Source organism: Leopardus geoffroyi, chromosome C1 (genome assembly GCF_018350155.1).
Source record: "Leopardus geoffroyi isolate Oge1 chromosome C1, O.geoffroyi_Oge1_pat1.0, whole genome shotgun sequence".
NCBI classification, from domain to species: domain Eukaryota; kingdom Metazoa; phylum Chordata; class Mammalia; order Carnivora; family Felidae; genus Leopardus; species Leopardus geoffroyi.
The window spans coordinates 63,419,248-63,438,311 of NC_059328.1; the positions used below are offsets into that span (position 1 = coordinate 63,419,248).

Below are 19,064 nucleotides of genomic sequence, written 5' to 3' on the forward strand. Positions count from 1 at the left end.
TGGATAAATTATTAGAGACTGGATTTTTCCTCATTTTTTTAAATGGTAGTGACAGCTGTTTGGTTACAATGAATAACATTAAAATTATATTTTCCAGATAGCATACATTCTACATAATGCTAATAACAAATCACTCATATTAATTGATGAGCTTGGCAGAGGTACTAATACAGAAGAAGGTATTGGCATTTGTTATGCTGTTTGTGAATATCTGCTGAGTTTAAAGGTATTCTTTATCTCTTTTAAGTGTATTAATTCTTAGTCCTTTTTTGATGTATCCTTTATATATTTATCATGAATGGATTTTACAGACACCTATAGAAAGTTCTTTAAACAATTTTAGGTGGTAAAAGCATACCATAGCATTTATATTTTTGTTATTTCATTTCTGATGGAAGCAGAACAGCTAGTATGATAATCATGGTGTAGAAAGGAGGAAATCAAGAAATACAAATAATATTAAAACTAGTCACTTCGCTATAATCAAATTAAATAGCAAAACATGAAAGCATTTCAATAATTGTCTCTGTGTGTAGTAACATTGACTAGGATGTCATAACATGAAGTGAAAAACTAGGCATCTGAGGTCATTTTATGGTAAATTTATTTTACTTACCCAACTAAAATTTCATTCCTTTAAAGAAAACAAGTTTTTAAAAATCCAGTATGTAAAACAGACTATGATTTTTTCTCTGTTATTAAGCTAATATGTAAAATATCAAAATATATATGGATATGAAAAAACTTAAAAATACTTTTCCATATTTAAAGTTCCTTGAAATATCCCTAAAATGATGTTCTTTACCTTAAATGAGATTCCATAATGATTTATTATGTAGAATGAGAAAAATCTTATTTTATACTTGAAGGGTATATGATAAATCAGAAGTAATATTAATAGAGAACAGTAGTGTTTGTAAAACTGAATCTGTGTTGGTCGATCAGAATTTCTCATATAAATAAGATATATGCATTACTTGTTAGGATTAAAAGCTAGTTAGTATCTGTGATGGTTAATTTTATATGTCAACCTGACTGGGCTACAGAGTACAGGACATTTGGTCAAACAGTATTTTGGGTGTATCTGTGAGGGTTTCTGGATGAGATTTGTATTTAAACTGGTAGACTGAGTAAAGCAGATTGCCCTCCCTAGTGTGGGTGGCTCCATCTAATCAGTTTTGAGTGGGGTCCAGTGAAGACCTGAATAGAACAAAAAGGCTGACTTTTCTGGGAGTGAGAGGGTTAATTCCTGCCTGACTGCCTTTAATCTAGAGTCATTTTTTCCTGACTCTGGAGTAGAATTGAAACATCAGCTCATTTTGGATCTTGAGTCTGCCAGCATTTGGCTCAAGTTGGCAGAAGTTTGGTTCTGAGGCCTTTAGATTCAGACTAGAACTACACAGTCACCTCTCCTGGGTCTCCAACTTGCTGATTGCAGACCTGGGGAGTTATCAGTGTCCATAATCATATGAGCCAATTCCTAATAGTAAATCAGTCAATCAGTCTCTCCCCTTCTTCCTCCCTCCCTCTACACAACCCCCCCCCCCCCACACACACACACCCTATTAATTTTGTTTTTCTGGAGAACCCTGACTTACAGATTTTTTTTTAATGTGAAATTTATTGTCAAATTGGTTTCCATACAACACCCAGTGCTCATCCCAACAGGTGCCCTCCTCAATGCCCATCACCCACCCGCCCCTCCCTCTCACCCCCCATCAACCCTCAGATTGTTCTCAGTTTTTAAGAGTCTCTTATAGTTTGGCTCCCTCCCTCTCTAACTTTTTTTTTTTTCCTTCCCCTCCCCCATGGTCTTCTGTTAAGTTTCTCAGGGTCCACATAAGAGTGAAAACATATGGTATCTGTCTTTCTCTGTATGACTTATTTCACTTAGCATAACACTCTCAAGTTCCATCCACATTGCTACAAATGGCCAGATTCTATTCTTTCTCACTGCCAAGTAGTATTCCATTGTGTATATAAACCACATCTTCTTTATCCATTTGTCAGTTGATGGACATTTAGGTGCTTTCCATAATTTGGCTATTGTTGAAAGTACTGCTATAAACATTGGGGTACAAGTGCCCCTATGCATCATGCCTCTACTCCTGTATCCCTTGGGTAAATTCCTAGCAGTGCTATTTCTGGGTCATAGGGTAGATCTGTTTTTAATTTTTTGAGGAACCTCCACACTGTTTTCCAGAGCGGCTGCATCAGTTTGCATTCCCACCAGCAGTGCAAGAGGGTTCCCGTTTCTCCACATCCTCACCGGCATCTATAGTCTCCTGATTTTTCATTTTAGCCACTCTGACTGGCGTGAGGTGGTATCTGAGTGTGGTTTTGATTCAGATTTTGATATTGAAGTGGTTCTAGAGGAATTTTAAGGGCGGATTTTCTGAATTGGTTCTGGAGTTTCTGGAATTGACTCTCTGATCTGATTAGATTTGTTTTATTTATTTTACTCAAAGACTTTTGTTTTATTATATACATGGGCTGGGACTGATGGGAAGGGGTAGATGTAGTGGGCAACCATGGTCCAGATTAGTATTGGATGCCCATACCGATGGCCATGGATATGCTAAAGGTGCCACCACTCTGCATGATGGTTTTCCTGATGCTGCTCATCAGCAACCAATTTCACATTCCAATCCTGAGACAGGAAGAAATATTGAAGAGCACCCTGGCTGCCATGCCCACTGCATAGCCTGTCACAAAGCCCATCTTCATGTGGTTGAAGCAGCTTGCCTGGAACTGTGTATAGGCCCCAGAGCCACAAGGATCCTCTTAGTGTTCAGGTCCCTGCACTGTGGTGCCCCCACCTCACTTCTAATCTGATTAGATTTAAAGATACTAAGGACTCTATTTCTAGTAGTAGAGAGCACTAGTCATCCATAGTGTAAGGGTGGCCTCAGCAGAGGATTTTAATAATCAAGTGGAAAGCATGACCCGTTCTGTGGATACCAATTGGCCTCTTTCCCCAGTTACCCCTGCCATCATCCAATGAACTCATGAACAAAGTGGCCATGGTGGCATGGGTGGAGACTATACATGGACTCAGTAACAGATTTCCACTCACCATGGCTGACCTGGCTACAACTGTTGCTGAGTGCCCAATCTGCCTGCAGCAGAGACCAACAGTGAGCCTCCAATGGCACCATTCCCTGAGGTGATCAGCCAGCTGCCTAGTGGCAAGTTGATTACATTGGACTGCTTCCATCATGAATGGAACAGCAATTTGTTCTTACTAATGACTAGACACTTACTCTAAATATAGATTTTCCTTTCCTGCACATATTGTTTGTGCTGAAACTATTACCCATGAACTTAATGCTTCATCCACCATTGTGGTATTTCACACAGAATTGTTTCTGATCAAGGAATTCACTTCATATCAAAGTGCAGCAATGGCCTTTTGCTCATGGAATTCACTGGTTTTATCATGTTCCCTACAATCCTGAGCAACTGGCTTGATGGAATGGTGGAATGGTCTTTTGAAGACTAAGTTACAGCACTTTCTAGGTGGCAATATCTTGCATGGCTGGGCAAGGTTTTCTAGAAACCTGTATATGCTCTGAATCAGCACCCATTATATGGTGCTGTTTTTCCTAGAGCCAGGATTCATGGGTCTAGGAATTAAGAAATGGAAATGGGAGTAGCACCACTCAACTATTACCCCTGGTGACCTGCTTGCAAGATGTTTGCCTCCTGTCCTCTGGACCTTATGCACTACTGGCCTAGAGAGCTTAGTTCCAAAGGGAGAAATGCTTCCACAAACACACAACAATGATTTTATTCCACTGAAAGTTAAGACTGCCACCAAGCCACTCTGGGCTCTTCATGCCTCTGAATCAATAGGCAAAGAAGGGAGGTACTGCATAGGCTGTAGTGACTGATCCTGACTTCCAGTGGGAAATTGGATTACCAATCCATAATGGAGGTAAGAAAGAATAATTCTGGAATACAGGAGATCCCTAAGGGGTCTTGGTATTAGCATTCCTTGTGATTAATGTCAATTGAAAACTACAGCAATGCAATCCTGGCATGACTTCTAATGGCCCAGATCCTTTAGGAGTGAAGGTTTAGGCCATTCCATCAGGTAAAGAACCATGACCAGCTGAGGTGCTTGCTGAAGGCAAAGGGAATACGAAATACATAGTGGAAGAAGGTAGTTACCAACTATGAGCATGTGACCAGTTACAGATGAGGACTGTAATTGTCATGAATAATGAGTATTTCTTCCTTATTTTGTTATGAATTTGTATGTATTTGTTTTCTTTCCTCTCTTATTCCCTTATCATGTGACATAAGATGTACTGAATTTATATCAGTATGTTTAACTATTATTACTTTTATGTCAATAGTATTTAAGTTACAAGATATCAAGGAGAAGAGTAAATGTCACTCAAGGACTTTATGTCCCCTTAGGGAAAGGGATTGGTACATTCTCTTGTATGCAGGATAGTTGAAACATGTTAGGTGGAGTTATGACCTTGTTGTTGTCTTTATTTGGAGATTAGGTATGGTTTTAAGAGATGGTGTATAGGTACCAATTTGACAAGAGCTGGCCTTGTGTTAGTTAATTTTATATGTCAAATTGACTAGACCACAGAGTGCCCAGTTTGGTCAGACATCATTCTGGGTGTATCTGCTCTGAAGGTGTTTCTGGATAAGATTAACATGAGAATTGGTAGACTGAGGAAAACAGATTGCTCTCCCTAATGTGGGTGGGCCTAATCCAATCAGTTGAAGATTTGAACAGAACCAAAAGGCTGACCCTCTTGGGAGTAAGAGGTAACTCCTTCTGCCTGACTGCCTTCAATCTGGAACACTAGTTCTTTCCTGCCATCATATTTGAACTGAAACATCAGCACTTTTTAGGTTTTGAGCCTGCTGGCATTCAGACAGGAACTACACCATCAACTCTCCTGGATCTCTAGTTGGCTGACGATAGATCTGAGAATTTGTCAGCCTCCATAATCACATGAGCCAATTCTTTATAATAAATCTTTTTATATGTGTATATATAATCTACAAATTATATGTACATACATATATATGTATATATATATGTATATATATGTATATATATATATATATATAAAATCTTTATGCAGTATTGATATACACACTTACATAGTAGAAGATACATGTATTTCCTGTTGGTTCTGTTTCCTGAGAGAACAGTAATTATAGTATCCATTTCTGAGATATTATGTAACAGCTGAAAATAATGCTTTTACTAATATTTTGAATACCTGTCTTAGTTTGGGCTGCTATAGACAACAGAAATTTATTTTTCACTGTTCTGGAAAATAGAATGTTGAGATCAGGGTTCTGTATGGTAGGGAGAACCTTTTTTCCAGGTTGTAGAATGTCAAGTTCTTATTGTGTCCTTGCATGGTAGAGAGGGCAAAAGAGCTCTCTGGGGTGACTTTTAAAACAGCACTGATCTCATTCATGAGGGCTCTACCCTCACAACCTAATCACCTCCCAAAGGCTCCACCTCCTAACACCATCACACTGGAAGTTATGATTTCAACATTTGAATTTGAGGGGGGACACAGACATTTAGTCCATAATAATATCCTTTACCAGTGTAAATAACTTAGTAAAAATATAGTTATTGCTGTTTACTTTTAAGGTGCTTAGAAGTAATTATTTTCTAAGTTACTATAATAGGTTGGTTTGATAAATAAATTTTGAAGATAAATAAACAAACACGTTCCTTAGCTTCTAGTTTACTGGGTTTCTAAATATTTTCCTGTTGCTTTATAAATTAGGTTTGTTTTATGCCTCTTTTGATTTATTTAGTAGTTGAGTTTTTTCATTTTTCTGTCATAAACCTCTTGAAACCCCTTTTACATGGTTGATGCCGTTTGCCAGCCAAATATTTTCTTTTTAATGTCTTAACATTTTATTTTTCCAGTAATCACATATTTATAGTTTTCCATGGGTAATATCTTAACATAACCAATTATTCATATCTCTAGTTTAGTAATTCAGGGCTGAAAACCATGTGCTGGTTGTAAGTCACTTGAACCATCTGCCTCACTATCACTTAAATACTTCTGGCAAATAGAGTTTCCTGGGATTCCACATTACACCTACTGATTGAGAATTTGGGGGAGACAAGTACCAAGAATTTGCATCTTTAATAAGCTCCCCAAGGGGTTACTAAAGTTTGAGAATCATTGTCTTAAGCATTATCCTCAATCTTTTCTTTTTTTCCTATAAGTACCTAACTCAAACACAGTACAAATCTAAAAATGCAAAACCTTTGTAATTTTGAATACCTAAGACAAACCATTGATTCCACTTTCCAAAAAATAGTTATATGGAGGGAAGCTACTTTTAAAGTAAAGTTTTTTCAAAATTGAGAGAAATGGTATGATTTTGTTTGTAGATTACTTTTCTAATAAATGATTACTTCACTTAACAGCTTTATTTCTGATAAACTTTGTCTTTTCAATATCTTCAGATATTTTTTTAGGATCTTATTTTTAGATTTGTTGTCTTTCCTGTATTGTAACATTCACATAATGTGTAAACATAATAAACATGTTTCTTTCATTGAATATAAATTTGCAAAACATTTTTAAATGAATTGACCATTATTAGTTTCATCTCTGCATTTCTGCCAAGCTACTTGGAAAATCAAACTAATTTTTTTTTCTAGTTCATTTTGAAAATACTGATATTTGTTGTTACATGTTCTAGGCATTTACACTGTTTGCTACACATTTCCTGGAACTATGTCATATAGAGGTCCTGTATCCTAATGTGGAAAACATGCATTTTGAAGTTCAGCATGTAAAGAACACCTCAAGAAATAAAGAAGCAATCTTGTATACCTACAAACTGTCTAGGGGACTCACAGAAGAAAAAAATTATGGTATTGCATATAGAAAGTATATCTATATAATATCTATTTATTGAAACACTACATATTCTCATAATTCTCCCCTTTACTTAGCTGTCAATGTAAGCAACTTTTCCTGTCATTCTTTTGGGCACTTACATTCTCTAAGACTATATTTTCTTTTTTTTTTTTTTTTTTTTTTTTTAATTTTTTTTTTTCAACGTTTATTTATTTTTGGGACAGAGAGAGACAGAGCATGAACAGGGGAGGGGCAGAGAGAGAGGGAGACACAGAATCGGAAACAGGCTCCAGGCTCTGAGCCATCAGCCCAGAGCCTGATGCGGGGCTCGAACTCCTGGACCGCGAGATCGTGACCTGGCTGAAGTCGGACGCTTAACCGACTGCGCCACCCGGGCGCCCCTAAGACTATATTTTCTATGTCAAGCTCACATTATGTACATATCAAGCTTATATTTAAACTTGTATTAATCAGTACCTATGTAGAATTACAACACATGAAAGCCTCATTTTTCTATTCTTAGAAAAATGTAATGTAGCCTATATTTTTAAGTTATAAATGAATTGAAGATTGTGTATTTCTTACACACTTTTTCAGTAACATCTGTTTTCTTCAGATGCAGGGAACTTGATAATTAAATCTAAAGTCTTAAAAGAGAATGTATTATTACCAAACCATATGATATTTATAAACTTGATTAGATATTTTCTATCTAAAACATTATGTGACATGCGTAAAATCTCATGGATTCAGAAAATTTTCAATTGACCTATACATATAAAGTTTCTAAAATTGTTTTGTTTTGTTTTGTTTTATTTTATTGTATTTTATTTTATTTTATTTTAATTTATTTTATTTTATTTTATCTTATTTTATCTTATTTTATTTTATTTTATTTTTTGAGAGAGAAAGTGCATGCATGTGATTGGGGGACAGGCAGAGAGATTGGGAAAGAGAATCTTAAGCAGCATGAGCACCCAGCAGGAGCCCAATATGGGCTCATTCTCACAACTTTGAGATCATGATCTGACACAAAATCAGGAGTCTGATGCTTAACCGACAAAGCCACCCAGGCATCTCCCTAAAATTATTTTAGCTATGAATGTGATCCTTGTGAGGAGGGGTAAAAGGCATCTTTGTTTTGCTATTTGAAATGGGAAGTCACCTGCATAACTTAGTTTATATCAGATATTTTTACAGGCCTTAATTTCATCTATTAAAATGGAGATAATTATATATATAGGGCCTATGAAGATTAAAGGAATTATCAAATATGAACTGCTTAACATAATGCCCAGGAATTAGTAACTTCTCAGTAAATGTGTTAGTGTTGTTTCTATTGCCTCTTAAGTAGTATATTCAGTAAACTATTAGCACACAGTAAAAGGTTTATGTGGCACTTATACAATAAAATTAAGCTCAGGGAACAGGAGAATACTAGATTGTATTTTGAATTTACATGAAGACTAGTCATCTACAGTTATATCTTCTGAGAAATCTCTCTCTCTTAATGATCTGCTAAAAAGGTGAACATTCAGCTGTAGGGTTATCTCTGTGACTAGGATTATCTCTTATCCCCTGCAAAGCTCTATCCTTTGATCTTCTATTAACCAACTGCATTTGTGGTTGGAATTCCAATGTTATTATTCAGTTTTTTAATTATCCCTTTTGTTTTCCCTATCATGTTTTCCTGGGTATCTCAGAAGTATGTTGAAAAACAAGTGAACCTCTACTTTGTCATATTTCCCAGACAACTAATTATATCCTAAAATTGGGAAATTGTCATTCAGAACTTTGGAAAACTCAGTTTTGAGAATTGTTAAGTAGTTCAGAAATGCCTACAGAATGGAAGGTTAAAGCTGTGAAGAAAAGATTATTACTGCTCAAAATAAACATAATACCCACAGTAACAATATTGAAATCCCATTGTATGTAATTTTAGGATTAAAAGCTGCAGAGGTGTCATCACTCCCACCATCAATTGTCTTGGATGCCAAAGAAATCACAACTCAAATTACCGGACAAATTTTGGTAAGAAACTTTTTAGCAATAAGAATTGGTTTTCAAATATTTAATAATTAATAACTAAAAAATTTAAAAAGTCTAATCCTAAGTAAGTTGAACCCTTTTTATTTCCCACAACTTTTTTGGTAACTTTATGATGAGAAAATAAATCTGTATAAAATAAGTGTTAAAAATAAAAATCACTATGCACCACACTTTCATATCTTCTTAAATAGTTTTTAATACTCTTTTATCTTTTAACTATATAAGCTGTATAACTCATCATGAAGCAGTTAGGTCTTTCTAATATAAGATATATGATAAAGGTGTTATTTTTTTCACATTTTTACAGCTGAAGTTTGCAGAGGTTTTGCTAGGAAGCAATAGATTCAACACTGAACTTATATGTATTATTTCAAAATTTGGAAATCTTTTTTTTTTTTTTTTTAAGTCAAGTTGCTATATGCTTTAAGAATGCATTGTGTTCCATAAACTAAAAGCTAGGTACATTATGAAATTTTCTTCAGTAGTAACAGTTTCCTTTGTCTTTTGTTCTTTCTTAACCTTTCAATTTTTATTGCATTCCTTCAGTCTCTTGAGCTCCTAGACTGTCTTTATGACCTTACTTGCCTAATCCCTCATTTGAATCCCTTCAGCAATTTTGACAGTGTTGTACTTCTGAAGACCTCTCATTACCTAGTTCCTCAGACTTCATCTTGCCAAATTCCAATTATGACAGGTCTTCTCCAGTTGCCTTGTAGGCTTTGGCTTTCCTAATAATGATGCTCTAAATATATTCAAGACAAGCTAATTTTATCTACTGTAAATTCAGATATTCTACCTTTAGTTCAATATTGTACTGGATAGTTTTTATCCCTTTCTTTTATTGATCCCTGTAGAGTTTCTTTACCTTAACTCTTTGAAAACATTTCTACTCTTCCTAAACCCTCAATATCCTCATTGTGTACAGAAAGTTTACCTGTGCTTTTTTTTTTTAAGTTTATTTATTTATTTTGAGAGAGAGAGCATGCAGCGGAGGGGCAGAGAGAGAGGGAGAGAGAGAATCCCAAGTAGGCTTACTGTTGGCAAGCTTTGCCAACAGTACGGAGCCAGATGCGGGGCTTGAACCCACGAACTGTGAGATCATGACCTGAGCCAAAATCAAAAGTCAGATACTTAACCAACTGAGCCACCCAGACATCCCCCCCCTCCACTTTTTTTTTTTTTAAGTTTATTTTACCTCCTATGCTTTTTGAGAGCCTTGAGGTTATCTTGATGAGACCTTGAACTTTTTCTCCTTAAAAACTCTGTTTTGGAATTTGTTTTTTACCTAGTTCTCTTCCTTTCTATCTTAGAGGAAGAGATTACCTTTCAACTTATTTGAAGTTAACTTTTCTACCTTCTTTCCATCTCCAATAATATAACTTCATCAGTTTCCTTTCTTCTCTCTTTTTTTTTAAGATTTTATTTTTTACATAATATCTACACCCAATATGTGGCTCCAACTCACAACCCCAAGATCAAGAGTTGCATGCTATACTGACTGAACCCGTCAGGTGCCCCACTTAAAAAAATTATTTTACTTGTTTAAAGTGATCTCTACATCCAATGTGGGGCTCGAGTTTACAACCCTGAGATTAAGAGTTATATGCTCTACCAACTGAGCCAGCCAGGCACCCCTTGTTTCTTTTGTTTTCTTTGTATCCTTAGTGTTTGTTCACTGGCTTTTCTTTTTTCTTATGAATATGCTTAGGTTTTTTCCTAAGAAATCTTTCTTTTTTACCTTACTTCTCAAATAATATTTCTCTTCTTTGTACTGCCAACTTCTTAAGAGTAATAGCTACGTGCTTCTTCCATTTTCCACTTGCAAACTGGATCTTGTCATCATTCCACTGAAACTTTCTTTTAAATACCAACTGATGATAAACTCTTCCGACCTTTTCTTCACTTCTCATCTTCCCTGGTCTTTCTGTGGTATTTTACACTATCCTTCTTTCTCTTTTCATAATTCTTCCCTGTCTTAGCCACTGGGGAACTGTCATCTCTTGGATATCTTCATTCTCCTACCTCTGGTTACCCCTTCTTTCCTTCCTATACCAGTGCTTTAAAAAAAAATTTAATGTTTATTTATTTTTGAAAAAGAGACAGAATGTGAGTGGGAGAAGGGCAGAGACAGAGGGAGACACAGAATCCAAAGCAGGCTCCAGATTCTGAGCTGTCAGCACAGAGCCGGATGCAGGGCTCTAACCCAGGAACTGTGAGATCATGACCTGGGCCGAAGTCAGACTCTTAACCGACTGAGCCACCCAGGCACCCCACCGGTGCTTTTATCATTCCACTTATTAAATGGAATTGTTCCTAAGATTTTGCCCTTCTTTCTTTGTTTAAAACTGTGTTCTTGGTGAGCTCATCTTTTCCTCAACTTCTGTTTTCACTTCTTTTTGACTTTGAATCTATATATTTTTTCTTCTTATTTCTTCTTGAAATCTCAATTTATGTTTTCACTCTTTAATAGGACCATAATTAAATATATCATCTGAAAAATCTTCTCATCTCTTTACTTCCAAATCTCCCAGTGACCCATTAGGATCATCTATGAATCCTTAATCACCTCTCGGTAAGGAGCGTGCAGTAGATTCTCTCTCTTTTCCAGTCTATCCTTCTACCAGATTGACTCCTAAGCATAGCTTTTATCATGTTTCCCTGTTCAGAAGCTTTTGGTTGTTTCTTACCAAATAAAAGTCAAACTGCTTAGCCTAGTGTTAAAAGTCTTCTATGATTATTTCTCAAAAATATAGTCTTAGAATTACCTATGTCAGAGGGCGGCTCAGTCAGTTAAGGGTCTGGCTCTTGATTTCAGTTCAGATGATGATCTTCGGGTTGTGTGATCAAGCCTCCTCCTAATGGACTCCACACTGGGGATGAAGCCTGCTGAAGATTCTCTCTCCTTCTTCCTTGCATGTGTGCAAGCTCCCACTCTCTCAAATAAATAGATAGATAAATATCTAAAAAAAGAATTACCTTCATCAGAATCACCCACGGTGCTGGGAATCATCTTAGATTTTCAAGGATTTCCTGTGGCTTAGGAATTTACATTTTTAAGCAGTCTTCAAATGATTCTTCAACACACTAAAGTTTGTTAATTACTGCTTTATGAGCTTCCTTTCTTTACTTCCCCAATCCTACATAACATTTCTCAGTTTAACTATAGCATACATTTCTGCCACATTGTGTTACTTGTCATTCCATCATTTTGACCTGTGTATCGGGATTTTTAACGTGTCTGCTCTAGCTGTTTCCTCTATCCAGAATGCACTTTCTTCTACATTTTTCTATCAAGACTCTTTCCAAATATTCCATCCTATTTAAACTTTTCTTAACCTGAGCTGGAAATGAGTTCTCCTTTCTCTGAGAATTTTGTATCTCTTTCATGAGACTTATCATAATTTCTTAAAGCAGTTGCTTATGAATACGTCTCTTTCACTATAATAATATGTCTCTTTCATTGAGCTTCTTGAGTTCCATTGTCATGTCAGGTAGACATTTTTGTATTCCCCATGACATTAACATGAGGTTTGGGACCTGGAATATAGAGGATAATAGATATTCAGTAACTGTTTGTTATTTAAATAGTAAACTGATAGCTGATCATTCAGTGTATCACATAGATGGGTGAATAAATGATAATCTTATTCTACCTCATGGAGTTTTATTCTATTAGAGTGAACGAAGAAAAATACCTTGAATTCCTTGCTATTGAAAAAGAGTTGGGGGATTTTATTTCTCTTAGTGAAGGGAAATTCGCTGACTTGCCAATAACAGTTTAAGATTGAAAATGCTAATTCTTCTATCTAGCTCAGGAAACCAGGTGAATGAAGAATTTTCTAGCTGTACTCACAACCCTGAACTAGTTCTCAAAGACTGAATATCTAAAGGCTTTTAAAGTACTAGAAGATTCCTGTTTTAAACATTGTTTCTTGAGTATTCTTAAGTATAGTTTAAGAATTAAGGCATAATTTCAAGCAGCTATTTATGGTGGTTATTTTCAACATGTAATTTACCCCTCAAGCAGTATTTTATCTTAGGCTCTAGCAGTTTCCATATATGAAATCTCTTGAGGGACAGGCAATTTACTGATGACCCATTCTGTCCACCAGTTTATCTGCTGGGGAATTAAGATAGGAGATAGCAGAGTAGTACTCTTGGGTGACATTTAAAATGAATGCTGCATAGCAATGAGCAGTTATGTTGCATGAGAAATTTGACCTATTAAGCAGAATTTTTTTCATTCAGAAGTGATTTTCAAAAATAAGAATCTGTCATAAAGTAGTAAATACTCATGAAAAAGTTAATTTTTTCAAAACAATATTTCTTTATTTTTTCTGGTATATTTTTTACTAGTTGGATGGAATTGACTTATCTAAAGGAACTAGTTACCTTTGAGTTCTGTATTTCTATGAAGGAAAAGAGAAAATCGCCAGAATTTTAAAATAAAGTCATAGTAACCATATTTTAATTTTTATCTATATTTTTTCAAAAACAGCAAAACCAAAGAAGTACCCCTGAGATGGAAAGACAGAGAGCTGTGTACCATCTAGCCACTAGACTTGTTCAAACTGCTCGAAACTCTCAATTGGATCCAGACAGTTTACGAACATATTTAAGTAATCTCAAAAAGAAGTATGAAACAGATTTTCTCAGGGCTGAACAATTTTCAGGGAAGACTGAAGAATAATAACAATTCACATCATGTACTAATGAAATAATATATCTTAATATGAGGAAACTAGGATTCATTTTTCTCAAGAGCAAGAGAAAATATTTGCTAAATTTTATATTTTAATGGAAAATTACATTATATTAACCTTAGAATTATCATCTATGTATTCTGTGTAAGAAAATATTTGTTATAATTTAACATATTGGAACCATTTAAAGGACTGATTTTTATGTTAGAAGAACGTCAATGTGACATTTTTTTCTCATTTGTGAAAATTCATGTTGTTATGTCTTAACTGTATTTATACTTACAAGTTATGCTTTAAATGCTATTATAAATACCTTAGTTTAAAAAAAAAACACTTTTTTCAGTCTGGAAACTTATGTGAGTTCTTTTATGCTCTCTTCTGAAGCAGTAAGACCCTATGGCTCAATAATTTCTTAATTAGTACCCCCCAAATTCCAACACTGGATGCTTCTGAAGTTTGTTAGGATAATATTGGGAATTTTAAAGTATTCTTTTTGACCGTTCTGAATAGGTCTAAAGGGTGAAAAGAAACAAACATATTTTGTAACGCAGAGAATGTTTTTGGAAGGAGTCACCATCACCCACCCTTTCAGTTTTCCAAATACCAGGCATTTGATTTTGTTTTCCAAGTTTTCATTTTTGGCCATCTTTTTTAGGTGAGTAACCAAAGCAGCATAAAGGTAATATTGGTTCATTTGCCTCAGGGAGCATTTTATAGAATATAAAATTTATAGAATATAATTTTATAGAATAAAATTTTATAGAATGTAAAAATTTATAGCATTTTTCCAGAGCATGTGGCTTACACCACTACTTCAGAGTTTACCAGATCATTCTTGTTTCCTAAATGCACAAAAGTAGACGGAAGACCAGCTGTTGTTCAGTAACTGTAAAGACTAGGGCTGTTGTCTTTTCAAATACCTTATTTCTACAATTCCATCTCACTAGATGACTGACTTACATAATCCCATCCCAAAGGCCCAAGATAGGGAGATTATTCTTTTCTTAGACAATGAAGTATCTGGAATTCAGGGCATACATTCAGTAAACTGCAGAATTCATAGTAATTTAGCCCAAAAAATATATTTACAGACTGGTTAGGGCCCTATTTTTTGTCAATGTGTGCATATTTTGTACAGTTTAATATTTTTGACTTTATTAAATTTTAAGCATTCTAAGTACATACTAGCAGCGAGATATTGAAAAAGTTATAATTTGGTTGGCATACATGCTTGTTTGAAATGTAATTGTAAATTAGTGTTAGTATTTAAAGTTGATACATGTTAAACATCCCTTTAGACTATTTATATTACCTATTGTCATGTTTTAGAGAGTACCACAATATTTTAATTTGACCATTAGCCATTGTTTTAATTCAGTCTTTGAAATGAATTCTATTTTATGCAGTCATTCCTAAAAGCAGTTAGATAATTTAGGCTTGCAGCAAATTTCTAAAAGGTACTGAGGATGACAAGGGCGTGGCACATGGTCTGAGAAGAAAAGGGAAGTAATAATAAAAGGTAGAAGGGGAGCAGGCAGTAGGATAAAAAACAGGCAAGCAGAGACAAGTACAGAGTATAAAATATGCAGAATATCATTTCCTTAAATGTTTTAATTTCCCTTTAGATTTAACCCCAATATTAGATTCCACCAGACTTTTAAGAAATTTTTCATGATTTAGATCTTTTGCTAAAGAAACTGTAGCCAACTGATTAATCCCTTTTATTTTATTTTAGGTTTAGAACACTGAAATAAAAATAGATTTATATCTTCTTAAAATTAAATTACTTTTTCTTCAGTCGTTTTGTGTGTAGCTGAAACATACAAAACAAATGAAGATATAATTATTATGTTATGGTACTGTAGAATACAAGTGAGTACTAGGGAGACCATCCATTCTTTAATTTTAAGGTCTATTTGCTTTTTTCTTCAGTAACTTTTCACTTTGCCTTTCTCTAAAATTATAGATCATTATCTCATAATCAAGCTTTTTAAGATAAATGTTCATAACATTGTAGCAAACTCCTTTAATTTCCGCCTCAAAGCCATTCTTTTAGTCTGTCCTACCTTTCTCCTCACATAAAGCAGTCTCTTTCAAGTCTAGGGTTAAAGGATGTAGAGTAGAAGGAAATGGCAGCTTATCCTCATGCCTGGGAGTCATGCATTTATTTTTAAATTTACATACAGTAAAGTTAACTCTTTTTTGTATAAAGTTATATGAATTTTAGCATATTTATGGCTTCATGAAATCACTACCATGATCGGTTTCTTCATCAAATACCGAACAATTCCTTCACCTTCACATCATTCCCTTAGTATTGTCCTTTTGTTGTCAGATCCTTCCCTGACCCCTGACTTTAACCCAGCAATCACTAGAAATTAAGCATTCCATCCCAGTAGTTTTGTTTTTTCCTTAAATGTCCAACAAATGGAATCCTACAGGATGGAACTTTTTGAGACTGGCTACTTTTGCCCAGCATAATGCATTTTAGAATTTGTCCATGTTGTTGTGCTCTTTTATTGCTGACTAGTATTTCATTATTTATATGTGCCATAGTTTTACCTGTACACTCATTGAAGGACAGTTGGGTTTCCAGTTTTTGGCAATTATGAATTAAACTGTTAAAAAACATTCATGTATAGATTATTGTGTTAGTGTTGTTTTAATTTACATAGGTTAAATAGGAGTAGAATATGTGTTTAACTTCATAAGAGTTCCCCAAACTGATTTCTAAAGTGGCTGTTCCGTTTTGCATTCCCATCAGCTAAGGATGAGAATGTCCCACATGTTCTGTAGCACTTGGTTGTATCAGTTGTTTTTTTTTAATTTTAGTCATTCCAATAGGTATGTAATTAGATACCTGAGTATCTAGGTGAGTAATATAGGTGAGTAATTAGATTTTAAAGCTATTCTGATAATTCTTTAGCAAGCAAAAACTAGTCTGACCTTTTTAACCAAATTAAATCACTATTTTATATGCTAGTGTTAAAAAAATATTCAAATGTTAATAGTGTGTATGTAGTGTGAACTTCCTTTGTGCATATTTATGAGCTTAAAATATGCTTAATTATAATTAAATGTACTTTAGTTAAGGGTATAAATTCAATCCTGTAATGCATTTGTACCTCATAGGAATGAAAATGGAAGGAAAGGAAAAACAAATGATCTGGTTATATTGCTACTTTGCTATTTCCATTCTATTCTTTAGAAGTTTAAATCACACAGTTGGTTAGCTATAGGATCAGAATGAATACTCTTTTCCTATAAGTTGTCAAAATTTTGATAGTCCCCAGATTGCAAGTAGACAGTGAAAACAGCTACTAAGTGCCATAATCTACTAGAATGGATCCTAAAATACACAGTGATGAGGTGGGAAACAGATTTTAATTGTCAAGAACTATTAAGATATAACTGTGTATGGTAATGGATGGTAACTAGACTTACAGAATAACTCTGTCATATACCAGAAACTAATATAATGTTATATGTCAATTACACCTTGATTAAAAAGAAAAGAACTGTGAAGGGTCTGAGATTTTTACTTTACTTACAAAGTAGCAGTTTAGCTTATGACAATTTTGTGTTTGCTGTCAGAAGACAAAAGATTTTTGGCTCAGAAACAAAAGACTTTACTGCTAATGGCACAATGCAGCATGAGCTTCATGTTTGTGTTGGTTCCAGGTATCCCCATCTTCTAAGACATGAAGTGGTCTGGTTAGATATGTACACAGGGGATTTATACTATGGCTGAGAAACTCCAAGCTAGGGAAACTCTTTTATAATGAGCTTCTAGCAAACCTGTTCAACCTTTTTTTCCAGAGGAAGACATTACCTTTGTTATACTAGACACTGAGCAAACCTGCCCTGTTCAGAAAGAGACCCTGTCTCTATCTTCCAAGGGTGTTTATTATACACACATCCTTAAAAAGGTAGTCAAGTATAAGGCAGGTAATACCTCTGCTCATAAGACAGGCAGAAACATGAGAGACCCATGGAGAATTGTCTCCCAGTTTTCTTCTGTGTGTTGCAGCAGTTTGACCACATAGTTATACAGAGAAAAGTCTAGTATCCTCCACACTCAAAAATAAATAAGCTAAAAAATATTGCAGAATACATTTATTTTTTTAAGTTAAATTTCTTTGTAACCAAAGAACATACAGATTTAATTAATATTTTCATTCTGACATCATATTGGATAAAAATTATTCTTTGCTTTCTTTGTACCAAATTCCATATAGTTTGGGGGTGGGTGAAATGGGTAAATGTAGTAAAAAGGTACAAATTTCCAAGAATAAAATAAATAAGTCCTGGGGATGTAATATATAGAATGGTGACTATGGTTAATAATTATTGCATATTTTAAAGTGGCTGAAAGTAGATCTTAAGTGTTCTCATCACAAGAAAAAAAATTGTAACTATGTATCATGATGAAAGTTAACTAGACTTATTATGGTGATCATTTTGCGATATATCCATATATTGAATCATGTTATATACCTGAAAGTAATCTAATGTTATATGTCAATTATATCTCAACTAAAAATATACTACTGGTATAGTGTTTAGAAGTATCACATACCAAACACCAAAGCTCAATATTGTTATTTGAGTCTAGTTATTTCTGAATATTACACATTTCTATCATCCTGTTCCTGACCCCCACCCTTTATTGGCTAATTCTTCACCTCGTATTTTTTGTGACAAAAAAGGAATCATAGCTTAATTTCCTTGACTATTCCCTACTACCAAGCACAATATTTTATTTGCAAAGGAATTTAATAAATATTTGTTGATAGGAATGCACAATTTAAAACATTACCTAGCTTAGAAGATACTAAGGATAGAAGCTTCAGAACATTAATATGACCAAAATTTCCGTAAATAACAAGAATGATTTTTTTTAATTTTTTTAATGTTTATTTATTTTAGACAGAGACAGAGCGCAAGCAGGGAAGGGGCAGAGAGAGAGGGAGACATAGAATCGGAAGCAGTCTCCAGGCTCTGAGCTGTCGGCACTGAGCCCTACGTGGGGCTCAAACTCACCAACTGTGAGATCATGACCTGAGCTGAAGTCGGACGCTCAACCGACTGAGCCACCCAGGCACCCCACAAGAATGATTTTTAACAGATTAAAAAGGTAAATCTAAAATATAACAAAAAACATATAATTTGTTCCACTATATAGAAAGGTAGAGCCATATATTGATTTAAAGTTGATTTATTTAGGGTGTCATGTGAAATTATATTTATAAAGAGTGTGAGTGGGGGAAAAGGGAAGAGAAAAAACGGGGGTGAGAGAGAGAAAGAGAGAGAAAGAGAGAGAGAGGGAGAGAATCCCAAGCAGGCTTCACGCCCTGTGCAGAGGCCAAAGTGGGGCTTGATCCCATGACTCTGGGATCCTAACCTGAGCCAAAATCATGAGTCAGATGCTCAA

The 19,064-nt window shown here is 34.8% G+C and overlaps 1 protein-coding gene across 1 annotated transcript in view; it reads left to right on the forward strand.

Moving 5' to 3' along the window:
• Positions 1 to 16,271, forward strand: part of MSH4 (mutS homolog 4) — an 85,701-nt gene extending 69,430 nt beyond the window's left edge. Inside the window, exons 17-20 of the mRNA XM_045477890.1 lie at positions 98 to 226; positions 6,718 to 6,892; positions 8,821 to 8,909; positions 13,426 to 16,271. Coding sequence (XP_045333846.1) covers positions 98 to 226; positions 6,718 to 6,892; positions 8,821 to 8,909; positions 13,426 to 13,617 — 585 coding nt within the window. The 3' untranslated portion in view covers positions 13,618 to 16,271. The remainder of the gene's footprint in view (positions 1 to 97; positions 227 to 6,717; positions 6,893 to 8,820; positions 8,910 to 13,425) is intronic.
• Positions 16,272 to 19,064: the final 2,793 nt, after the last annotated feature.